At 38.4% G+C, this 26,337-nt stretch overlaps 2 protein-coding genes and 5 non-coding genes across 7 annotated transcripts in view; 5 read left to right on the plus strand and 2 right to left on the minus strand.

The window, feature by feature from the left end:
• Positions 1–6,019, minus strand: part of LOC134669573 (centrosomal protein of 120 kDa-like) — a 42,790-nt gene extending 36,771 nt beyond the window's left edge. The window contains exons 1-8 of the mRNA XM_063527225.1: positions 5,869–6,019; positions 5,645–5,792; positions 5,326–5,458; positions 4,121–4,231; positions 3,349–3,442; positions 1,916–2,064; positions 818–903; positions 162–313 (exon numbers count right to left, since the gene is read on the minus strand). Of these exons, the coding sequence (XP_063383295.1) occupies positions 162–313; positions 818–903; positions 1,916–2,064; positions 3,349–3,442; positions 4,121–4,231; positions 5,326–5,458; positions 5,645–5,792; positions 5,869–5,920 (925 nt within the window). The 5' untranslated portion in view covers positions 5,921–6,019. The remainder of the gene's footprint in view (positions 1–161; positions 314–817; positions 904–1,915; positions 2,065–3,348; positions 3,443–4,120; positions 4,232–5,325; positions 5,459–5,644; positions 5,793–5,868) is intronic.
• Positions 2,302–2,463, minus strand: LOC134669735 (U1 spliceosomal RNA). The gene has a single exon (XR_010098964.1). It is a non-coding gene; the product is annotated as a U1 spliceosomal RNA (small nuclear RNA).
• A 794-nt stretch (positions 6,020–6,813) lies between the features above and the next one.
• The window catches only part of LOC134669549 (uncharacterized), a 45,141-nt gene continuing 25,617 nt past the window's right edge, over positions 6,814–26,337 (plus strand). Inside the window, exons 1-5 of the mRNA XM_063527155.1 lie at positions 6,814–7,221; positions 12,623–13,343; positions 14,499–14,677; positions 16,295–16,415; positions 20,871–21,114. Coding sequence (XP_063383225.1) covers positions 7,196–7,221; positions 12,623–13,343; positions 14,499–14,677; positions 16,295–16,415; positions 20,871–21,114 — 1,291 coding nt within the window. The 5' untranslated portion in view covers positions 6,814–7,195. The remainder of the gene's footprint in view (positions 7,222–12,622; positions 13,344–14,498; positions 14,678–16,294; positions 16,416–20,870; positions 21,115–26,337) is intronic.
• LOC134669737 (U1 spliceosomal RNA) lies at positions 17,033–17,194 on the plus strand. Its single transcript, XR_010098966.1, has one exon. It is a non-coding gene; the product is annotated as a U1 spliceosomal RNA (small nuclear RNA).
• Positions 24,689–24,807, plus strand: LOC134669728 (5S ribosomal RNA). The gene has a single exon (XR_010098958.1). It is a non-coding gene; the product is annotated as a 5S ribosomal RNA (ribosomal RNA).
• Positions 25,092–25,210, plus strand: LOC134669741 (5S ribosomal RNA). Its single transcript, XR_010098970.1, has one exon. It is a non-coding gene; the product is annotated as a 5S ribosomal RNA (ribosomal RNA).
• LOC134669714 (5S ribosomal RNA) lies at positions 26,188–26,306 on the plus strand. Its single transcript, XR_010098945.1, has one exon. It is a non-coding gene; the product is annotated as a 5S ribosomal RNA (ribosomal RNA).

The following is a 26,337-nucleotide window of genomic DNA, read 5'->3' on the forward strand; positions in this document are numbered from 1 at the left end:
AAAGGTCGTCTTTTCTTTAGAAAATTTCGATCCTTAGGGCCTCAGGTCTGCCCGCAGCCGCAGCGACGTGCGCTAGTTGAATAACGCCGCCGCACCTGACCCCGTCACCGTCACACTCACTCAGTAAAACGAGACAAAAGGGCCAGACAGGACAGACATACCGACGTCCCGGTCCGCGGCTCGCACGGTGGTGACCAGACTCGGGCACTCGGCGAAGTAGCGCCCCAGCGCGGCCAGGTCTGCCCGCAGCCGCAGCGACGTGCGCTGGTTGAACAGCGCCGCGGCGCCTGACCCCGTCACTGTCACACTCACTCTGGGAAACGAGACAAAAAATTGTTTCAACTTAGACAATTGTATCGAATACAATACCACGTCCATTATTGTTTTTCTGTATAAATAACATTGACACGTCGCTGGCCTAATATTACAGGGTTCTATGTTACATTTTCAAGATAGTTGAAATTCGCCTTTACCACTATGAAAATTTGAAATTCGATAAAATTTCAGTTCGATAAATGTGAAACATAGAACCCTGTAATATTGGGCAGCGACGTGTAATTGGTATAGCCTGATCGCTTTATAATTTATAAGCATAATTAATGCGTTATATGTAGCTCAATTCCTAACCTAACGCATCGTCAGCGCCATCTAGTGATATCTTTAAAAGTTAATTGACGCATTCTTTTAAAGAGCTAATATAATTGGGCACAATTATATCCCTATCAGTCGGGAGCCAAAAATAAATGGTTATTAAAGGAATGTGTCCATTTCAAAGTTACCCTGTATATAAAGTGGGTATAAATTGAACATAATTTACCTGTCAGTTGTAATGGTATGCGTGAAGACGGTGTATGAAACATAACAGTCAGTAGCATCTTTTCTGGTGGCATAGTCAGGTATAAGCTGAAAAAAATAATTATTACATAAAATTAACAAACCACTTTTCAGGCTTTAGACCTCTGATTGTACCAATATCTACGCGGGAATTATCGTTTAATATTTACCAGTCACTTTCGGCGTAAGAAAACTGAAGTCCAAAGGTGTATGTAGGTATCTACACCTACATATGAATGAAATACCGAAAACGCATTGGTCTAGGGCGAGAAACTAATGTATCTTAAAAGGAGACAAGTCCTAGGTCAGTAATGATGAGTAAGTATGTATAAGTAATTAAGTAACTAGAATGTATCTGCTTTAAATAGACTTCTAGTCATCATTCTCTTGGGGTCGGTTCATGACTTTCTCTCCCACACCTCTCTGTCGCCCGTCATCTCATCATTCACTTGCGTTCGTTTCATATCATCTCTCACACAGTCCATCCACCTTAACCTCGGTTTTCCTTTCCTCGTACCTCCCTCCACATTCATTCGTAATACTTTTCTCGTCACATGACTTTCATCCCCCCGCATCACATGCCCGTACCACGCTTCTAAACTGCAAAACGTAATTCAAGACCAAAAAAAGTAAGACAATGTTGCCACTGCAATAATTTGTTTGTCAAATAGTAAATTCCTTTTGATAAATAAGCACGCTAAGATAATTTATTTATTAGTAATTTTACTCCTACGATTTAAAAAAGTACTTTTTTCACTTATTTTTACATAAATACCAGATCATCATCATAGGCCTTTCAGTCTATTGCAGACTATACAAACAGTGTCAGGCAGGGCGACAACGTTTTTCATGGCTGTATAAGCCAATACGGGAGCGGCAACCACGACCGCAAAACTGGCAGGTGTAGTGTGCCATTGGCGAACACATGTCGGGCTGATGACGCTTGGCTCGCTTACTTGCCAGACGCGCTATTAAAAAGTGGCAACATTTTTTTCCTTTTTTTTGGTCTTGAATTACATTATGCAGTTTAGTAATATAAGAAGTATGTATATGCTCATGAACTATTAGAGAAGATAGATACCATGTCAATGTTTTCGACAGAGCCAATGACGAAACTCAGCACGAACAGATGTTTCCCGCCGCCTATCTGTATGAGCCCCTCATCGCAAAGCAGGTTGGGCTGCAGGTCGGGGCTCGACACTGTTTTCTTGCTTTCTGCTATGTATTCATCTGAAAAGGCAGTGGTTTTGATGTGAAAGTGTTCATGCTTATGCAATATGGAGGCAAAAATGTATAAGCGCCGATTTCCTGTACTCTAGTTGGGTAACTGGGGACAGAGAAAAATATAATGACGGGAACTAAACCCATTACTGTATGTAAAATATTTGTTGTCTTTTGACTGAATTGTATCCATTCAATGAAATAAAAGTAACGTTCGAACTAACTAATAAATTACTTATATCATGGGGGGGACAGCGCGTACGCAGTCCCCACTACCAAAAATTACGCATCCGAGTTATCCACATTAGGGATAATCGCAAGGGTCAACCCAACCGCAGTGCAATGGAAGAGTCTCGCCCTGGGGGAACCGCCTTCTTGATCACGGTATCCCCTATGCCAGGTAAGTATGAGTTCACAACAGTGCGCCCGGAGGGTTACTAAACCGGGAAAAATCTTAACACCGCGATGTACGATTCCCAAGCGGAGAGCACAGCGACATCTAACGGGAAATTCAGTAACTATACGTTGTATGGCGTTTGCAGGGTTCATTTTAATTATCCCATTATCATATTTTTTATTAAATAAATTTCTTGATCTTTCACCTAGCTGAGATCATAGTGAAAAAATGCTGTCTAAAATTATCCCTCTGTCCCCAGTTACCCCATTTTACAACGATATTATATTTACAGACTGTACTGCAAATTACAGTACCTATACTTCGTTTTTTTTAGCATTAGAAATAAGGTAAACAATCTTGATGTGTCTTTTTATTAAAAAACACGTTTCAAAAATAAGTCACGGCAAATATGTAACAATTATGAATCTAATACGATAATTTATATTCTTCTGCTTTCATAAGTAATAGTTACTGATTTTTAAAAAGCGTATTTCAATTAAAATACATGTCATGATCGCTTACCCTCTTGCAAAAATGCTAAAAAAACGAACTATAGCATGAGATAAAATAAGACTTAAAAATCTGAAAACAATAGATACAGTCAGCATAATTAATAACTAAAACAATATGTTAAAATTATCTCCCAATCCTAATAATTTTATATACGTCTTTTTGTGAAGTTATTAGAATGAAAGATATTTTTAACGCATAGTTTCATCCGCTATTATTGATAATGACTATACCTAAGCCCAGCGATAAAGAACCTTACGCCATTTTTTTTGGGACATGTTTTCACTTTTTGTACCATCGCCCACACTGTTAACTGTACATCGGTGGGCCTTATGCCTTTTGTAATAACGTCCACCGGTACAGTAGCTGTTGCTGTTTGTACTTACTAAGTGTCAGTAACAGTCCAGCGGTGGGATTGACCGTGTTGCTAGTAGTCGGGTAAGCCACGTCGTTGCTATGAAACATGCGGAGTTCATTCCTCTGAAAATAAAATAAAAAATACCACTTTATTGCAAACTGTAGGCCTAGCACATGATTGGCGCGACAGTATCTCGCGGCGTGATAGGCCACCCTTCTTTTTCTAACTATGTTAATTAAACAGAGACGGGTAGTCTATCTCCATGCGAGGTACTGTCGCGCCAATCTGGCCCGGTAGGTAAACAAACTATGTAGTCATTTTATATTACTTATGTTTCTGACTTTAGGAACTCTGACTATCATAATGCAAGTTTGATAATTGATGGAAAATATAAAGCTACCTTTTTAAAAAAAGTTACAAGAGCATTATACGAAATTGTCTACCATTGCCCCATATAAACGTGAAATTAAGTAAGGATTTGTAGGTAATGCTTAGTAAAATAATCATTGAATTTTGATGGAAATAAAATGCGATTGTACGGGACACCTCAAGTATGCTCCTTGAGATAAATAAATAATCAGTAATATATAACAGAAAAAAAAAGAATGACTTTGGTAATGAACAGGGTGCCACTTGTGAATTGTAAACGCTCCTTTTTATATTACACCGTCCAGTGCCTGTTTCCGTCCCGTACGCCAAGTGGACGGAAACAGGCAGTGGACGTTGAACTGACGCAATGTATACACTTTCTGATAAAAAAAAATCGGGTAACAAAATGTAATCTTAATTGAAGTAATTACAGGAGTGATTGTGTTGACACGGTCTTCAACAGAAAGGCTGAGCATGAGCTGCGGGTGGCAGCACTTTCCCTCTGACTTTACTCCTAGCAACCGGTGCCATGAGTGCCGCACCTGAATAGGACACATTTTCTGATGATAGAAAATACAAAATAAAAGTCTTGACTGCAGCATAGTGTAGTCATACACATTGGCTGGCCCAATAAGTATTACAGGGTTCTATGTTACATTTTCAAGATAGTTGAAATTCAACTTAATGTCCTTTGTTGACCTATCTTGTAGGATATTAAATATTTTATCTTTATGCCGTTTAGTACAGCTTTTATGTCTACCGTTCTCCAATTCTCCCTCAATTGCTCAAGGGTTAACTGGAAGAGATCCCTGAAAGAGATAAGTTCGCCTTTGTACTAATGATGTATGCTCTTTCATGTTTTATGTTTCTTTTTGTACAATAAAGTATTTTACTACTACTAGAACCCTGTAATATTAGGCCAGCAACATGTACAGTCACCTGCAATAGTATGATACACAACAAAGGCTACATAAATATCTGGCATGATCTTATTTGTAGAGTCATAAGAGTGTGTTACATATTTTTGCGGCCTTCGAAAGTAAAATATAATGTCATGGTAAAGTATAAATGGTATGTAATCTCAAAGCATTAGTAGGTATCAAGGAAAACCTTGTTATCTGCTGGTTATTCTATATACATTGAAAAATCCAGGACTGCCAAGGTAACTAGGAGTCGAAGTAGTCGCCATGGTCGAAATCGGCCAGAAGGATCATTATGTACATTGCAAAATGTGGGTCAGAGCTTTTTGAGTACAAAAAATATAAATGAATAAATAGAGGCTTGCCATGGTGGCTTTGTAATAGAGGCTTGCCGTGACCCATATACTAGGCAGGGACAGTGAATATAACTACAAGTTAACTCTAATTGCCACATATGAGATATTTGAGACACCAAACCCAGCCAAACAAGACTTCCGTGCCAGGCCACAACAATTTCGTCATATAAAGCAGTAGTACCATGATATTATTGGGTCATCTAGCATGGTAATGAAATCATAAAATACCCGATAGTCAGGTTTTTGGCGCTGAATGTGTTAAACTCAAAACTCACAAAAGCATGATGATCAGCATTTTGTGAAATATCAAATTAATAAAGTTTGAATCTTGAGATAGAGAAGTAATGTTAACCGACTTACATCAACAATCTTGGTGGCAGGACAGGGCTGCGCTCCAAGGAGACTGAGCAGCAGGTAACCCACTTTATCCTTTCGGCCCTGAGTCCCCATTGTGAACACTTCCACTTTGATGGGGACATTCTGGACTCGTAGGCTGAAGAAATATCATACAATGAATTAATGATGCAAATACTTTAAAAAAAAATATTTTCTCACAGTTACTAAGGTTATATTATATAAATATATATGTATAATTGTAATGTAGATTAAATTTAATTTAACGTAATCGGAACTCGTTCATTAATTAGTTTTCCACTAAATTAAACCAAACCAATCCTACCTACGAAATCTTCGTTTATCGGCCTCCCAGACAAGTTCAGCGTCGAAACTAGGTGCATGGCAGGGCACAACTGGATCTGTCTCCAGCATATATCCATTTAAAGATCCACTTACAATAAAAGGAGCCCTCAAGAAACCAAATCCAAGACCTAAAAAACGAGCACAAGTTACAATAACGAAAAATATATTTTAATGCCACGCAGTTGTTTCGCAAACTGTGTTTACCTTCTTTGACATGAAGTACTATTTGGATAGTAGGTCCTTTTAATTCGTCCATTTTAATTGATTTCCAAAATTGGGAGCAAATAATAAATACAACTCAAACTCAACGTAAACATGTCCTTCGAAAATTAAAATTGACTGTGACAGATAAAACGTACCAGTGCCAGGAAAAAAAAGTAGTGTTAGTGACGATAATGTACCAAAATAGACAATAAAAGTATCGATAAAAATTAACTCATCTTAAATAACCTTCAAAAATTTAAAATGTCCTGAAAATAAATGGATGGTATAATAAATGTTAGAAACGCAATGAAGTACAATGCATTGCATCAATTGCATGTATCATAAATATTGTGTCAATTTTAATTTCAGACTCTTGCACATGGCGCCAATTACCGAGCAAGCGCGGGTTTGCACACATGGTAACAATCTTTTTCTTTGGGTAACACTGGTCTGGCGGGAAAACGGAAAATAGTCAAGTTAGAATTCATTAAATTAAAAAACTTAATTGCATTTTCTATTTACTATTCACTGATATATTAATTAGAGGAACAAAATTTATAACCAGTTTCATTAACTATATTCTTACTAAATGAAATATATATGTGATTATTATTTATTTTTCGACATGGTTTTGACATCCATTTTATTTTCAGTCAACTTGAAGTTGATTGTTTGTATACAATCATTGTAACAATTACGCTTGCGTTACTTTCATTTTGATAAATTTGTTATATAAAGTGGTTAATCTGGTTCAAGCCGAATGAAGAAGTTTCTGTACGAGTATAAAGCTGTGAAAATTCTGAAATGCCGGTCAGAAACGGAAACGTCAAAAGAGAAGTAAATAATCATTTTATGTTTAATATACCACCCACCCACAAACGTGTTAAACTACTACCTTCTAATTTCTTTACAAATTACTGTTTCTTTTTTGTATTGTCTGTTGTGTGGTTCGTACAATCGCCGAGCCGCCTGTGACCGCGGTAGACTAGAACGACGAGCGAGCGAGGCCCGACCGGCGGATGAAGTGGATCACCGGAGCGCGACGAAAAGTAATTTGTACAAAAAACAGAATTCAGTTCATTGCGAATGCCGTGTTGTTCGTGATGTTTTGTCTGACCGCACAATATATCAGTGGTCATTGTTGCTAGACGTTTTTTATAAGTGTAGCCCTCTAATGCGCCGGTAATGTTCCGCGTGCTTCTGTCGCGACTTTCTGTTTTAGTTGAAAAGTTACTTGATTAGTTGCTAATTGCGCACCATGCGCGTGTAGTGTTCTTTATTACTGTATGGTTTATATTCTAACAAAAAAGTGGCTTCGTTACACGACATGGGAGTTTTCAAGTGGTTGCGCCGGTAAGTACGTACTTAGGTACTTTTTGTTTATTTAACTTTTGTAACTTTTTCTGTACTTGCTCATTTTATTGTATTACGGACTTATGTGTTTCATGGGTTGTTCGTATTTTGTAAAAATTATATATTCGTATATTTCTGTGATGATGAAATACCTTAAAAATTTACCCACACCATGTACTTTGACAATAAAGTAGGTAGTTGAGTGTTACTTTATCTCTAATGTCACAAATGCGGATTTATTGTATTGTTACCATACTACCTATGCCCGCGGCATCGGCATTGCTCGCTTCAGAATTGTACTGGTATGTTTACTTCTCTCCCCCCTCCAAAGTCGCCTTTGCCATCCAGGGTTTAAGCTTTACAAGCCAAATTTTATCGAAATTGGTTCAGTAGTTTCTGTAAACTACTGAACCAATTAATTAATTACCAATTAATTAATTAGCCAATTGAGTTAGCCATGAAAAGGTAACAAGCAGTCAAGGCAGACACTGGCATTTAATAACTTTAGTATGGAGTGAAATGGGTATCAACTTTCCATCATTATTACTTTGCATTATTTTCATTAATTAAAGTAAGTCTAATAAAGTGAAACTAACTTTCTATATTTTGATTAAGTACTTATCACTTACCAACTTTTCACAGAAACACATTTTGTATAATGTCCCTTTCTATAAGAGGTATTTGTTAATTGATGTCATCTCATTGTTAGGCCTGCCCAATACACCAAGCCTCCAGGAATGTTTGATCCATTTTAATTGTATGTGGACAATACTGGTGTACACAAGTACAATACTTGGCCACCTTTGAATAGCCCGAGGCCACATATTGTAGCCAGGAATTGGTTGGATTGTTGAATTTTCTGCACTTTAATTGCAGTCTGTATGTCTGAATCAGTCAGGTGCATGATACATGTAGTGGGCAGGTTTTGATGAGAATAATAATTATTAAAACTATTTGGTAAGTTGGCATTGAACATTATGTATAATATAAGTAGGTATTAGACTATTATATCGTTTTTATTTTGAATGTAAGGTTATATCTTGTTTCTTATAAGAATCTATTTCACTTTTAATTGACTGTTGGCCAATAATGTTTCAATTACTATTGAAAAAATGACAACACATAGTTTTACTAAACTAAATAAAACCTACAAAAAATATATATAAGTAGGTACCTTTTAGGATTAGTGTCAAAATTTATTTCAAAACCAGAGCTTTTAATCACCTGTAAAAAGTAAAAATTAATCTTTGGTCACTCCTTTTCTTAGCAGCACATTTAAATGATCATTAGTCACCTTTTTCACATTGACTGGTCTACCCACATAATAAGTATTGTACTTTGTGGGTAGCTCTTGTGCAATGAATTTTGTATATTTAAAAATAGGCATATAAGAATTTGTAGAACATAGTTTATCTTCCTATTAAACTCCAAATGCCACACACCTATATAATAAGCTTCTTTTCGTTATATCTTTTTCGTTTCATCATAGGTACACAAGATTATTTACCTATACTTTGAGAGCCCTATGTCCATGATGAGGGATAACAGGATACCATCATCATCGTCATACTTTGAGTTAGTATTTATCATGCCCACTAGAGGAGGCCACCTGTTATTAAAAAGCTTACATTAAAATTAATACCCATATATTATGGTAGTGTTTATATAAGTTGATTGCTCAGTAGACTGTAACATACCTAGCACCTACCAGTCTATGGCAGTGGTAATACGAGCACATTCTCAAGTCCTTGCAGTCAAGTGCAATCGTTACGCATGCTTAACAAAGGAATTAGTCGTATTTACTGTTTTTTTTTATAGCAATTTGGTGGCAAACCTTGCGTAGTAGTCAATGGATGCTTGCAATAATGTCTGTGAAATATCACAAATATCACAATGATGATGACCTTTATAAATTACTTAGGACGGTTGCAGGTCACGACTGCAGACGACAGGTCGCGGCGACACGTCGGGCTTCTATGTATTTACAGGGGCGTATTTAGCCTAGGGCCATCCGGGCCATGGCCCGGGCGCCAATTTTAAAATACGCCCCTGTGTATTTACCATTTGAAGTCAGCGACGTGTCGCCCGAACGCAGGGCTATAACCGCGAAAATCGAAGTTCGCAAATTGCGGGCATCTTTCTCGGTCACTCTAATTACGCCTTCATTGGAGTTAAAGAGAAAGATCCCCGCAATTTGCGAATTTCGGTTTTCGCGGTAGCCCCTCAGATCAGTATGACGCGGCGACGTGTCCCGACGACACTTCGTCTGCAGTCGCGACACATCGCCTGGTCCCAACTTGTACCTTAACGGCTCGGCCACTACATTACGCGACTGGCGGCAGCGACTACCATAGGTGGGAACGAAAGGCCCGATCGCTGTGGCTCGCTCCAACCTATGGTTATCGCTTCCGCCGTCGCAAGTCGCTCAATGTCGTGGCCGAGCCGTGAGGCCTACATAGGCTACATATCTACCCTCACAACATTAGGCCGGCCACGCACCACACTACGTTTTTGCCACGAACCATCAGACGGGCCGAGCCAAGTCATTGCTCGACTTTGTCCTATAAAAACAAATGATATGCTTCCTATTATGACATAACATAAGATAAACAGGTACCATTACATCAATATTACGAACATCGCAATTCCTAAAATTTCTCACGCACCGATCGTCTCAAAAACAAAGAAAATGACCGAAGCTCATTCAAAATCAACATTAGAAATCAATCGTGATTGCATTACATTAATTAACCCATTCAAATTTCAATGAACTTCAAAACAATATCGGAATTTCACTTTCGCCGGACTATTTGTCCGTAATTCGTTGTTTTTATTGCTTCAGAATAACCGAAATTGATGGGCAGATAGCTAATACAAAGATAACTTCCAAGCTGTGCTATATCATTAAACCTTGTCGGTTAAAAGTCGACTTTGTTTTTAGTGCCTGAAGTCTGATTTTAGGACGAACGATAATGCGGTCAAGTGACCTTGCTAAATGTATATTAGTAATTTATGTAAGCATTATCTTGTCACTCAGACAATGACTATAGCTGATCCAAATTGCTTTCTATTTTATAATTATGAAGTTACGCAAGGTGTTCACTATTGGTCATTGTTATGGGTTCCTAGATAAGAGCCAGATGAAATAGAGGACTCTTGGAAATGTCATCCTCCCGGAAACATTCTCCTCTTAGCAATCCGATTCTGCTGCTGAGTCAACTTTAACGTCATACTGGTCATAGGTCATAGGATGGGATATTTTCAACAGATGTAGTGAATAATCCTTTACCATCAAATTTTCACGGAAACGCACGAACGTGTTATGCTATTTCAGTCGTGTTTCAGTCAGTCTCAGTACAAAAAGTACTGAGGTTGACTGAAGTAACCAGCATTAGAAAATACGAACGTTTCCGAGGTAATACGATGGCAAAAGATTGTTAACTACATCTGATCCACGATGATACAAAATAAAAGCAAACAATACCATCGTCATCGTAAAATAAAAACTAGAGATGCACCGGATATCCGGTTACTATAAAGTATCCGGCCATTATTTTACTATCCGGCAGGATTCCGGATAGTAACATTGCTTGATTTCGGAGTAAACAAATTGGATGTAAGAAACAGACACGGTCATAATCATACTAAGCTTGTTTATTATTTTAAAACAATTTAATCATTCCACTGACTTGCACGCGCACTCATTTCTAACCTAGAAATAAGTCCGGGCGAACGTTTACTAGGAAACAGGTCAAACCTGCAGAATGCGCACCTGAAAAACCGAAATGTACGTATAGTTCCGCTGGCCGAATATCAGGTATCCGGCCAAACAACTATCCGTTGCATCTCTAACAAAAACTGTAGAATTATAGATAGGTACGAGTAAAGCACGGAACCTTACACTATAACCGTACTCGTTGTTGGCGGTTTTAAGATGTATTTAATCGGTAAAAGTGTAGCGGTTGACCCATTGGTCGTTATAATCGTTTATTCGCTTTGGTTGGACATTACCGATTTCGCTTTTGGAGCATTCCACGGGCTTTTCCGTTCAAACGCATGTTTTCGTCTATTAACGTTCCTCCTACGTTGTTAATCGATGTAGCTCTTTTGGAGTCCCTGTGTAAAGAAAAAAAAAACTACGGGCTGCACTCCGGGAGTGCCGGCAGAAGTGAAAACTCAATGACATTGTAACAGTTTTTCGATCAGGTCACGTGTCCGTCTTACGCTCTCGCGAGTTTAACATTTTTTCCCCATCACAAAAAGTGCACAGCGCCGCTAAAGAAGTTTTCAGTTCAAAAACTTCTGTTTCTGAAATATGCATAAAAATTCGCGTTTGTACGGGTCACACGGTACACAATACTGATTGTGTAGCCATCCCATCATGGTATTCTAACGCTAACAGAACCGATTGACAAAAGATTGCAACATGTGTGTGCATATGCATTATGCATAGGTAATACGTTACACAACATGGCCGAAATACCTCGCCTTTTAATATTATTATAACATAACAATCATACGCTAACTTCTGTGAACGAAAAACAGACAAATGCAAACTTTAAGATATGTAGTCATACATTTGTTCATAAACATTATTGGTAGGTACATTCAAAGTCAATCTTAAAATTTGTACTTAACAATTTACATACACACTAAAATAAGTGTCCTAACTAACATTAACTTTTTAACTTATTGTTCTAACTTTAAGATTAAAACCGATATATCGTCAAACTTACCGACACCGAGTGGAGATTATTGTTCTACGAACAGTATGACTGACAATAAACAATTAAATACACCATGCAGGGCTCTTGGGGCAGTCTGGGGGCCAACCGCGAAAACCGTAATTCGCAAATTGCAGCGATCTTTCTCTTTTACTTTCATTAAGACGTAATTAGAGAAATAGAGAAAAATGCCCTCAATTGACGAACTTCGATTTTCGCGATTATAGCCCTGTATTGAACAGGACTCGGTCTCCATTGACCCGTGTCGTCCCACGGTTTTACCAGATTCCAACGAGTACTGGCGTTTTTGTCGAGAAATCAATCGGGTCGAAAATAACTCGGGATTGACTAATAACTTTCATTGAAGCAGTGTGATCTGTTTGCCGGATTGTAATGGGTATTAGGTATTTATAAAGGTTGTCGTTGTCGTTTATTGCTGTAGATATGATCGATAAAACATGCATCGATCTCGCAAACATGTCAAAATGTTACGGTGAAATGGATATTATATTATATCCACAGCGCAAAACGACAAGCCTAGGCAGATGCTTTAGGATAACAGTAGTAATAGACCCTAATAATCTAGAGTATATTTGATGCTTTGCAATTCCCTTGTTCACCCACCACGCGATGCGGGCACGTCTTATTAAATGTTTTACAACAGCTCGATTTTACAGGGAGCGCGTGACGGTGAGCACGCACCGCTCGCCCAGCCCCGACCCGCCGCACGCTCCCGACGACATCGGCACCATCCGCACCGACGAGTACAAGCGAGACCTCGCCGAATTCCAGGCCCGCCGCTCCTCCGGCCCGCAACTCCCTGACACCCCCGAGAAACGATGCCGAGACTCCCTACCCATCCCCTGCACCGACTGCGCCGACTCCGACCGCACTTTCAGCTATGAAAAGAAATCAGCAGCCAAGTACAAAAAGAAATCGCAAAAACGAGCGCGAAGCGCTAATCCAGACGACCCTGTCCCTAACATACAATTCCTTTTCCAAAATCAGGTCTTCATGCCCGGTACTTTATCATATTCGGAACCTAAGAAACGACATTCGCGCAGAGCATACAGGCAGGAAACCTTTACCCAAAAGCAGATAGATTTTAAGGAAGACGAGTCTAAGCTTCAATCGCCTCCGTTCTTCTATAAGAATAACTCGCTGCCTTACGATATCAAGAGCTTTCTAGACACTAAAAACGATGCAGAGGAAGTAGACGGGATGCGAGCCACGGAGAGTGTTAACGTTTCTAGTCATAGCTCTTCGGTGACCAGTAGAGGGAGTAGCAGCAGAGACAATCTTAGGGAGGTGATGAGCGAACTGAAAAACTTCGACCGTTGGGCCGACGAGCAACTGCAAGTTCAGTCTGCGAACCAGAGTAAAACTGACGACAGTAAGGTGCGTGTTTCTTGTGCTTTTTCGGATTACATCATTTTGTAAAAAATCCAAGGTTAGGCAACTTTACGCTATCCTAAACGTTAAGTGTACGATCCACGAGGATAATTCGATTTGCGCGAACGATCACTGCTTCAGTCATGGTCGTGAGTCATGCATTGCGTTGGATAGAAAATGCACAATGTATTTCAGTTCAGTTCAAATATATTTATTTATTTCTCTAAGATTATAAATCACTTATCGAGAAACAAACAATATTTTAGTAATAACATAAATTACAGGTAATCCATAAACGAGCATAACATTTTCAATAAAAATGGATGTCGGTATTTTTAAATTCACTTAATTATAACAACAGTTGAGCACTCGTAACATGTTGGTTAGCGACAGCGTAGCCGATAAAAATATACGTCATTAAAAACTGAAAGTCACTAATTTTAAGTAGGCTGCCAAATTTTATGTTTATTCGGCAGCTTATTTGTTAAGTTTCGTTTCGAATAAATTCAAGAAAGCCGTTAAATATTGTAATGTAAGCACGTAACACGCACTGACACCGGTGAAAAGTGGTATAATGTTAGTGCGGTTGCGGTGCGGTGCGGTGAATTGTTGGTTCAGATAATTGCCTATCATTAATTAAACTTTTATTGGTATGTTTACACTTCAGGAACATAATCTTAGAGAAATCTTAAAGAGTCTTAGTACTTGTTAGCGTCCAGTCCACTGTACTAGTTTAGGGACTAATTAACCAGCAGTACAAACGGCAACATTACTAACTGTACATCGGTGGACCTTATTACAAAAGGTATAAGGTCCACCGATGTACAGTTAACAGTGTGGGGCTATGGTACTAAAGCAGTCGGGAGACACTCCTGACTTCGGTCGAACTCGGCTCCGTTCGGCTCAGCATTGCTCCGAGCAATTATTAGGGTTGGCACCAATTGACTTCCTTCTGCGTGCACGACCACAGATAAGATAATCACTTGAATTTTGATAACCCTAAATAGCCGAAAGGGATAGCATGATTCGATCCTGAACCGCTGTCAAACTTCTGGTTTGTAGGAAGTGTCCTTTCTGTACGGTAGTACTATTATTTCTTTTGTAACTAAAGCTTGTAGTAGATATATTTGCCGCGAATAATATCAACAACATATCCTACAGAGCGAGACAAGCACATACGGACTGTCTCTAGCCAGCGCGAGCAACCTCGACGTAAACCTGGACAAGGCGAGGGTCTGGAGCCCCGGCAAGTGGGGCGTGGTGCCCGTGCAGATCAAGACTCTACCCGTCTCTGTCGAACACGTCAGGAAGAAACGGAACATAGAGATTAACATATTGAGGTAAGCTACATTCATTCATTACTTTTTTTTTAGGGTTCCGTACCTCAAAAGGAAAAAACGGAACCCTTATAGGATCACTCGTGCGTCTGTCTGTCCGTCCGTCTGTCACAGCCAATTTGCTCCGAAACTACTGGACCAATTAAGCTGAAATTTGGTACACATATGTAAGTCTGTGACCCAAAGACGAATATGTAACGTCAACAAATGAATTTTAAACATAAGGGCTACTTTTGAGGGGTAAAAGATAAAATTTAAAAACAAAGTTTTGCAAACTATATCGTGTTACATATCAAACGAAAGAGCTCATTGTGAGAATCTCAAATATATTTTTTTTATCAATTTGCGATAAAAAGTTTAGAAGTTATTCAAGAAAATAGACAAAAAATTACCATTCCCCCCCCTCTATCTCCGAAACTACAGGGTCTAAAATTCTGAAAAAAATACACAATATAGTCCTTTACCTAAAGATGACAGGAAAACCCATTAGAAATCTACAGTCAAGCGTGAGTCGGATTTAAGAACAAAAATGCGGTTTAGGTTTTTTAGGGACACAGCTGCAATGGTTTAAGTGAAAAGTGATGTAGACAGTTATTGCGAAGGCCCTAGGCCGATATCCGCATAAGGCCGAAGGCTCGAAGCGTCCCGAAGAGGCGTGCCATTCCGACTCACGCTTGAAGCTAATTTCAAGCGTGAGTCGGAATGACGACAAAATATGCGACTATAGTTAGACCGTAAAAAGTCTGCAGCGATTTTGATAGCCCACGCAGTGCAAGTGTCATATTAAACGTCAAACTTCTATGAAATTATGACGTATTAATAACACTTACACTGCGTGGGCTATCAAATCCGCTGCAGACTTTTATTGGTGTGACTATAGGCTGTATCTGGCACACAGCCGCATTGGTACAAGTGTAGTACTGATTGATTAGGTTACTATTGTTACGTGTTTTAAAAAGCACTATACAGAGTGGCCAAAAAATTAACAAAGTGTAACCCCGAAATTGCGAGGAAAGATTTGGGTGTTTCATACATTTTGGCTTGTCCGTTTTCAATGGGAGGATTTTTTTTTTCGCGATTTCGGGGTTGGTCCCATAGTAAAAGTTGTAAAGCTCAGTATAATCCGAAAACCTCCCCGGCTACGGGAATGCACTTATTTTTTGGCCACCCTGTAGGTATTATCTCTCTTCGGCCTTCGATTTTAAAACACTTGCGGAAGTTGTACATAGCGCGATCCGTCGGACGCTCCGAGCTATCAGCCCTAGGCGGAGCTCGGTCTTCACCTTCAGTCTTCGCATTTGGACACTTGTACTACCTACTGTTCGGCATTTAATCTTCCTATCTAAGCTACTTTGCATAGTTGCAGAGATATAAGCCACCACGCCAGAAAACTTCATGTTACATCTGGTTTTTGATTGACCCATTCGGGTTTTTCAAGACGTTTCACTCACGTCACGTTTCATGTACAAAAAAAATTTGTTGAAAATTGTGTGATGTACGGAACCCTTGAAACGCGAGTCCGAACTCGCACTTGACCAGTTTTATTTTTCATTATCAATGGATACTATACGGTCGTTCTTTTACTTGTGTACACTATGTTAAAGTGTCCTCATTTTTCAGAAAATGTCGCCACCCCAACATAATCCTTTTGATGGGTCTATATCCGGATGTCCACAACAACGTGAATATAATCTGCGAGCGGTGTGTGGACACCCTACATGATATACTCCACGATGGACAGGTACTTTTTTTTATACCACTTTGAAGTTTTTTAAGCGCTACTTGCACGATCCCACTAACCCGGGGTTAAGTGGTTAAACCGTTAACCCAGTGTCAAATTGTAGTGGTAACCACGAAAAGTCTGCAACGATTTTGATAGCACACGCATTGCAAGTGTTAATTTAAACTTCTAATTTCTATGAAAATGATTATGACGGATATATAACACTTGCACTGTATATCAAAATCGCTATCTTTTTTCTTGGTCTGACTCTATTATACCCGTGCCATCGCCTGTGTACCGAGCATCTACGTCTGGGGGACTTGAAAGAGCGGCGACGCCGCGATTAAGTTATATATGGACCCACATGTTCACACACACCTTGTTTCTAAATATGTAATTATAATTGACAAAACTTACTTCTTAGCGGCACACAAAAATCATTCTGTAATACCTCACTGGAATAAAATAAGGGGATTAAATAACATGAACTCGATATGAACGCCATACGGCCAATACAACGTATAGTTACTGAATTACCCGTTAGATGTCGCTGTGCTCTCCGCGTTGGAATCGTACATCGCGGTGTTAAGATTTTTCCCGGTTTAGTGACCCTTCGGCCGCACTGTTGTGAACTCATACTTACCTGGCATAGGGGATACCGTGATCAAGAAGGCGGTTCCCCCAGGGCGAGACTCTTCCATTGCACTGCGGTTGGGTTGACCCTTGCGATTATCCCTAATGTGGATAACTCGGATGCGTAATTTTTGGTAGTGGGGACTGCGTACGCGCTGTCCCCCCATAATTAAAAAAAACTTCTAAGGATAGTTTTGACATTTTATTTGTTCGTATGGAATTATATTAAGGATATATTAAACTCGCGTTATCATATTTCTCTCAGCTAGTGATAAATATAGTCATAAGTACGAGTATAAAGTTATGGCACGAGAAAAAATTGCAACCAATTAACACCATTTTGACTATACTAGGTAAAGTAATAGTAACAAAAGTATATAATAAAATTCCTTACGGCTCGTTAACTTAATGGAATCTTCTATATTTATACCTACGATATCTGGCAGCTGCTTATTCTATTTTTATAGTTAGACAGATAAGTTTGCAACGATTATGATAGCACACGCAGTGCACGTGTTATTTTAAATGGCAAACTTCTATGAAATTATGACGTATAAATAACACTTGCACTGCGCGTGTTATCAAAATCGTTGCAGACTTCTCTTGGTCTAACTCTACACACTTTTATATAACCATAATAAGACGATCCGGCCTAAACAATTAGCCCCATGCGTGATTTTATTTTAATTTTTCAAATCATTATTTACATCGTTTGAACACCGGAAAATATAAAAATTCTTTTATAAAGTTTCCCATTATTTTATAAAAAAATATTTAAAATGTTGAAAAATTTTGAGCGGTTGAAACGCTCATAATTTTTGGCGCGAATTCTTGATGACGCGATGACGTCACGCGTTGGATCGTGAACTAACTGACGTTTGTTATTATTTACTGTTCTATGAAACTTATGCAAGCAATACCGCTCTTTCTGTGTTTATTCGTTGTATTGTTGTTAATAACATGGAAAAACCTAAAAAAACATTTTATACTTCTAATAGGTATTATTATAGTACCAATGTGTAGAAACACTACCATGAATGCACCCGAGAAAACATTTTTTGACGTGCCAAGAGATGCGAAAGTACGCAAACGATGGTGTAAACTTATGAAAAGAGGAAAACTAAACCCCAAAACTACTTTTCATTGTTGTAAAATTACAACAATGTTGATACATACATGGTCATAAAACGTTACTCGTCCTTTGCGTTTTCAAAGTAAAATATACATACACAGTTTATAGGTTATTTATTATGGTAACTATACATTTGATATCACTTTGAGCTTTACACACACACATAGTAAAATTCATTATATTATTATATTTACCTTTCAGCTTTCTTTCCTTTCATCTCAGCGGAAACGAAATTTTTATTGTTGGCGAAATATGCAGACATCATGAAAGCATCTACATATGTGTTGTAGATTGTCCGATTGCGCTTTGACAAACCCGCTGTCCGTCATCGTCTCGGTGGCGTCGTTTTATTTGATAAATACTTATATTTTCTATTTCACTTAAATTTCCACCGCTTTGTTGTTTGGATATTTTGCATTGATAAAATTGAAAAAGCGCGCTTTGAGTATCCCGTGCGCATGACAATGACAAATTAGATTACAGCACTAACCGTTCAGATACTTACAAAGTTTCATGGTTATAAAAAATATAAATAAAAGATATCTTTATTATTCATGTATTCAGAAATATCACATGCAGTGTATTGGATCTAATATGGGGTCACATGCTTAATGCGTAAATAAAATGACACTAAACTCAACGAGTGACGTCACGTGACGTTTCGACCAATGGCGTTGCGTTTCGTTCACTAGCTTTTCGCGGGCAAATTTTTGTACTTTTTATTTATTATTTTAAACAATTCAATGATAATTTAATAACGGAAATGCATTTGTAACATGATATAATAGTAACAATCATCCGAATAAAAAATATTTGAATGAAATTTAAACTTCATGCATGAAGCCAATTGCATTTTTTTTTATGAAAAGGTCACTAGTTAATGTCAATATTATCTCCCCTAATAAACCAGTTTAGCGAAGCCATTACAGGTACAAAGCAGCCTCGTGTTTACAATTAAATTTCAATTCTATCTAGACATTCGATCTGGCCATCTTTTGTTTTTAGCGCTTATATGCCAAACTATTTTAAACCTTATTACTGTGAATTTAAATTAGATTTTCCTGTGAGGTGGTTCGTGTTCTAGCAAAAAGTACATTCCATAAGCGCTCATTTTAATAGTCTACTGTCCAATAGACTTTAAGGTGTATTATTATTTCTTGTTCTACCACCGTATCAGCTAATCGATTGACTTGGTTGTTTTATTTTGATTTCCGGGTGGGATTCCTCGACTGATCGATTGTGTTTTCTTTTGACGAAAATAAATAGAGCAATGATCGTGGATCGACTAGTTTTACTGTGACGAATGAATTATAAGCTAAGTATTAAGGAAAACGTTTTACTTAAAACTAGTTCTATGGTAAGGTCAAAGTAGGTAATATGGTCATACTTTATTGAAATATAACTTATGTATAAGTTCGACGCTAATATAACTATATAGAGATGCAACGGATAGTGGTTTGGCCGGATACCGGATATGCGGCCTGACCATCGGCCGAATATTCGGCCAGCGGAACTATACCTACATTTCGGTTTTTTAGGTGCGCATTCTGCAGGTTTGACCTGTTTCCTAGTAAACGTTCGCGCGGACTCATTTCTAGGTTCTAAATGAGTGCGCGTGCAAGTCAGTGGAATGATTAAATTGTTTTAAAATTATATATAAACAAGTACGATTATGACCGTGTCTGTTTCTTAAATCCAATTTGTTTACTCCGAAATCAAGCGATGTTACTATCCTGTATCCGGCCGGATAGGCCGGATACCGGATAGTAACCGGATATCCGGTGCATCTATAAATATAACGCTCCAACAGACTATCAACATCACACTTTAAATTTAGCCATTCGACACGTAAACAAACGAAACGAACTCGTTATTTTTTTATTTCACATTTTAAGCATACGTCTATTAGACTTATATCGACCGGGATATGAACCGTGATTACCTTTACAAGATGCATGTAACTGCGTCGAAATATCGGGAGCTCGAAAACAATACAAAAGGTAATCACGGTTCATATCCCGGTCGATATTAGTCTAGTGATACCAACCATGAATCATTTAAGACTGTCATACATCTATTGAATTAAAACTATAATACTGTTTATTGACAATAAGCGAAAGCTGCAAATTTGTTCAAAAACGAAAGTGAAAGCCTGTAGTCGTGATTGTCTTGAAGCTGATTTTATCAATATTGACATTTTAAGAACAATGCTTATACTTCCTAAAAGGGTTCTGGTATCTTACCGAAACGTCAAAACTTAAAGATCGCCTGTCTCTGCATCTTACCTTATTGGAGTGATAGGACGCAGATATACGAATTTTGATATCAAATGTTTCCCTCTCCACACAGTTGAACTGTTAGCGCACTCGTTTTTAAGATACGACGCCAAAATATCTTATAATTCATATTAAGTAAATGAGTGAGAACTATAATTACAGCGCCACCTTTGCACGGTACAGAGAACTAAGTACCTTTATGTAAATCGATAAGCCATCTAGGGATTCTAGGGCTCGATAAAGTATGTAAGAGGTCACATAGCGTCGTTGCGCTTTCCAAAGCTGATATGTGTTCGATTTTTGATTGACTAATAGTTACCTAGCAACTAAACATATAAAGTATTAATTCATTTGATTAAAATCTCGCACATATCAGATTTGGTAAGCGCAACGACGATAGATGGCGCTGTTAACAAGTTTTATATATTACAGGGCCGAATCCTCAGCGCGCAGACTTCAGTCCAATACGCGTTGGACATCGCCAACGCGCTCGTCTTCATCCGCATGCAAGGGTACCTTCACACGGCTCTCAGCAGTAAGAGCATCATGATCACACGACAAGACTCCGCCAAGCTGGCCGACTTGGGGCCTTGTATGAAGCTTCCTAAGGAAAATAAGAAGGATAAAATTGGATATGACATGTATTCGCCGGAGCCGCAGTACGTCAATATTGATGGTAAGTGTAAGATTTGTCTTCCTCCGCACTCTAACGTGACCTCCAGATCCATAACAACTAACGTTCTCGCCTCGCAAATTAATCGCGACTGTGACAACTCTATATCACGTGGTACATGCATGCTTACGCTCGCGACGATAGCGGTGACTAATTTCAACATGATGACGTCATTACTCGACGGCCCGGCGGCTGCTCGCTAGGTGTTCGAGCTCTACACTATGGTTCATGGTTCTAATCTCCGCGGAAAAAATGCAAAAAGCCGACGCGGGCGGCTTCGGACTCACCGAGGCTTTGTTGAGGGCCGATGTTGAATGTAATATAAGTAAGTAAGACCCAAATATTTCGAGGTAGAAAAAAATAGTTAATATAAGGAAAAATTGAAAAATATTCAAACATCAAACGAAGCATTCGTTTGTCTAAAGACTCTAAAGGACCGCACAACAATAAGTAAGAGGCTTATAATAGAGTAAGTAAAAACAACATGCAAATATTTCGATGTAGGTAAACTTAGTTAATATAAGGAAGAATATTGAAACTCAAATGAGGCATTCGTTTGTCTAAAGGACCGCACAATAATAAGTAAGAGGCTTATAATATAGTAAGTAAAAAACAACACCACGAATATTTCGAGGTAGTAAAATTAGTTGATATAACAAAAAATATTGAAACTCAAACGAGGCATATTCGTTGTCCAAAGGACCGCACATTAATATAAGTAAGGAGCAATAATGGAGAATCGCATAAAACGCTATATTCCTACCTATTTTGAATACAAGGAACTCATTGCTTGTATATTCAATTGTCTAGCCACCAATGTTACATTCACAGAGGTATTCATTAGCAATGAACAGCAATATATTGATGTCTTTTACCATATAAAGCGTTTGGGTGCATACAATTTGAGGGACATTAAAACCAAATGTGTAATGTTCAAGACGATTCTAAAGGATAATCATAGAAATAGAAATTTATTTGCTAGAAATGTGCATAAAAAAGTGGAGAACTACGGTTTTACCAACCGAGGCGGTTACTACGGACAAACATTCGAATCTATTAACTTTGGTGATCGATCACGCCAAGCAAGTGAAGATCCAGGTCTCTGTCGCGTTAAGTCAATAAACGCACACATTTACATTGTCACACATGAGTTCGCTCATGTATTGTCTTCGTATGACCGAAATATAACAGAAGAAGTCTCAGTTGCCTACTGGCGAGAACTAGAGCCAATATGGGTCAAGTATATAAACGATGTAGCACTTAACCCAGCCGAAGCCTTTAGCAAGTACAGCTGCAGGAATATTGACGAGTTTCATGCAGAGGCCTTCACTTGTTACTTGTTGAGCGACGACCCTCCCAAAGTGGTTGTAGAAGTTGGAAAGTTGATTGATAAATATTTCAAAAAATAGTTTACAAGTTGACGAATGAATTGTTGGTTATTGTTATTTTGAAACAAATTTTTTTTTTACGAAAAAATAAGTTCGATTCGGAGGTGGCGGGTTCAAATTCTGGCTCGTACCAATGAGTTTTTCGGAACTTATGTACGAAATATCGTTTGATATTTACCACTACTTTTTCAGAAAAGGAAAACATCATGTGGAAACTTGCATACATCTGGGAAGAAATTCAAAGGTGTATGTGAAGTCCCCAATCCGCATTGGGCTAGCGTGGGAACTATAGCCAAAGCCCTCTCGCGCATGAGAGGAGGCGTGTACCTAGGGCGGGCTGTCCATAAATTACGTCGACGATTTTGGACAAACCTCCCCCCCCCCCCACCTCCTAAAAAATACACCCCGTTTCTTCCTACGTCATGCTACCATCATCCGATGTCCAGACCCCCCCTCCCTAATTTGAAATGACGTAATTTATGAATAGCCCCCTAGCAGTGGGACGTGTATATAGGCTGAAATTATTATTTTAAGTCATGATTTGTACAAGCAACGCTTGGCAAAGTACTAGGGCCAGTAGGGCCATAACGTTATAAGAGCTATACTTTGTTAATGATTATTGATGTCTGATGGCACGTGGGCGGAGGTCGGAGGATCTTGAGGAGAGTTGCGAGACAAACAGCGTGTGCTTCTTTTGGCGTATATTAGGAAAGTGTCATGAGTACATTACAAATTCGCTGGCCTAAAATAATTATGTATAACTAATTACAGCGCCACCTATGCACTGTATAGGGAACTAATTAGGTACCTTTATGTAGATCGATAAGCCATCTAGGATTCTAGAGGTCTCGATAAATTATGTAAGAGGTCAAATAGATGGCGCTGTTAACTATACAAAGAAACAATGTCCATGTGTACGTGACTGACGTAGCGTTATCTTTATCTGCGAATTATTATTGAGATTATGTCATACTGAAGGAATTTAAACTTAAAATAAAATTACATAAGGTTCAAATTTCTTCAATTTTTTTCCCGCCAGATATCAACTTCTTCCCGCCGTGTACGGCATTCACCCTATCGTATTAAGCTAACTGTAACATAAAGATAAATATAAAAAATAGTTTATTCAAGTAGGCATATTACAATGCGCTTATGAACGTCAAATAAACCTTTACCGGCTCCAACCGTACACCTCTGCCCCGAGAAGATTTAAATCCCCCCTCAATTGGAGGAGGGTATCCCAATATGGGACACATCTTTTCAAAACATTATTACATCTTATAATTAACATGCATTACGAGTAAACCATGCATAAGATAACCGTATCTTTTGTTATATATTTAACCTTGCCATTACACATGTGATAAGTCATCAAACGAGAGGGCGTTAGTGTACGCATTGTTAGGTAACTTTTAACCACGGCTTATTTAATTCGCACGTTCAAATCACACACTAAACTTTACGATTGATCATCACATTTGTCTCGCAGAGATGTAATTTTTACATTCATAATATTTGGAAGTGTTTCCTTCAATTCCACTATTTTTAACCAACTAGTTTCCCGCTTATCACTAGATGGTGCTAGTAGGCAGCAGATTGCTAATATTTCTGACCGATTTAACTTTTTATTAAATAGCTACAACAATAAACTAAAGCAGGGATCTCCAACCTAGAGCCCGCGGGCCGGTTCCTTCCTTCCTTTTGACCTGGGATAAAGGTCTGGAGAGCTTAAGGCCATACAATTCGGTCCGCGGGTCCCCACAAAGGTAGCAGAAGAGCCATTCATCAGTCATTAGATTCGTAATGATGCCAGAAAAATGTATTCGATGCGTTTATTAGCACACAAAAAATATCAAAAATTATAAACAAAACAAGGAGAGGAAAACAGGAAAAAACAATATTTCCCCGATATCTCAAAAAGTATTAATATTTTAGAAACCAAAATTTATATTATCATAGAGGAGGATATTTCCACGTATTTTTAAGAGTACATAGTATATATTTTTCACCGTTTTCAGTTTCTCGAGTAGTCTATAAACTGGAGAGACTGTGAAACTATAAGATTCACTCACTCCGTACTCTGTAGACATAGCCATAATAGTATAGCAAATGAATGCACCATAATAAAGAAATCAAGTACCTTGTAAGAAAACAAGACTATTCTGACAAGTAAATTCGACTTAGCTTTCGCCAACGTCCATACCACGTTGAATACACCGGTTCTCGTCCGATCACCGAAGTTAAGCAACGTCGGGCGAGGTCAGTACTTGGATGGGTGACCGCCTGGGAACACCCCGTGTCGTTGGCTTTTTGCAATTTAATTTTAATACCTTATGAATCAATGGGGTGCTTATACCCTTTTGTATATTTATAGAACTTGCCTGTTCAAGTGTGCACTTTTATAAATACATACTTGTACAATAAAATGATGCGTTAAAAACTGGCGAGTATTTTTGACGCAGCAGTCTTATATTTGCACAAAATGAAGCACTATAGTTCTGCCATAAAACAATGCAGAACAATTTATTCTTAACAATTTACCGCTATGACGTCATATTTCTGATCAGGATGATATTATTCAGTTGTTCTGTCGCCAACGTCCATACCACGTTGAATACACCGGTTCTCGTCCGATCACCGAAGTTAAGCAACGTCGGGCGAGGTCAGTACTTGGATGGGTGACCGCCTGGGAACACCTCGTGTCGTTGGCTTTTTGAATCTTTATTTTTTTTAAATCGGTAATCAACGCTTTCCTAAACATTTTTTTAATTTTGGGACCGACCCATAAATCGCAAAAGTCACAATAAAAACATCCCATCTTTTCGTTGTGACTCTCGGACCACCGAAATATAGGCTGAAACAGCCAAATATTTTTCGGGGTTGGTCCCCTGGTAGTTAAACTTATTCAGTTGGCTAACAGTTGTAAAACATAATCTATAGGCATATATTATAAGTTCTTAATTTAAGTACATATGCAAAACGAAACGAGGCACAAAACTACAGTTTTGTGTTTTCCATAGGACGAAAATCAAACACAAAATCACTAATCATAATCAAAATGACTAATGCGGTTAATCTCCACAGATTATAATGGTTTCAACTGAGACCCTTGAAAAGTCTCTGGAGTCTGTGATACATCTTCCGCAAAACATGATACAAAGCCACATTGATAAGAAGACTAAACAAGCATATTTTGAGCACTAAAAATCTTTTAAACGTTTACAGCGCCATCTATCCTGCGCATTCATCGTTATTTAGTTCAATCAAAGACATATGTAACTTCGTATAAGATGAATAAAGTCTAAGAAAAAAACGTGCCTCGGAAATCAAGAAAAAGTCATTCTCGGATAGATGGCGCACACACCTTTGGCCTATGCTCGGCTAGATGGCGTGACGACACCGTTTCATATTTAACAATTTTAACACATAGATATCAGTGAATAAACATGGGTCAAAATTATATAAAAATAATAAAATCATTTATCCATATATATTCATTTTTTGATAATTTTATACGTGTTTATTTTGAGTTATAGTCGTGTGTCGATAGATGGCAGTAAATTTACAGTGACTACAACATTTACTATGACACACCCTTTATATGTACTATCTATTCTTTTTGGTTCAATAATTTCATGATCATGACGTCATATTTCTGATCGGAATAACGTAATTCAGTTGTTCTGTCGCCAACGTCCATACCACGTTGAATACACCGGTTCTCGTCCGATCACCGAAGTTAAGCAACGTCGGGCGAGGTCAGTACTTGGATGGGTGACCGCCTGGGAACACCTCGTGTCGTTGGCTTTTTGCTATTTTAATTTATAAATTATTTAAT

This window comes from Cydia fagiglandana, chromosome 12 (genome assembly GCF_963556715.1).
Source record: "Cydia fagiglandana chromosome 12, ilCydFagi1.1, whole genome shotgun sequence".
Taxonomy (NCBI): Eukaryota; Metazoa; Arthropoda; class Insecta; order Lepidoptera; family Tortricidae; genus Cydia; species Cydia fagiglandana.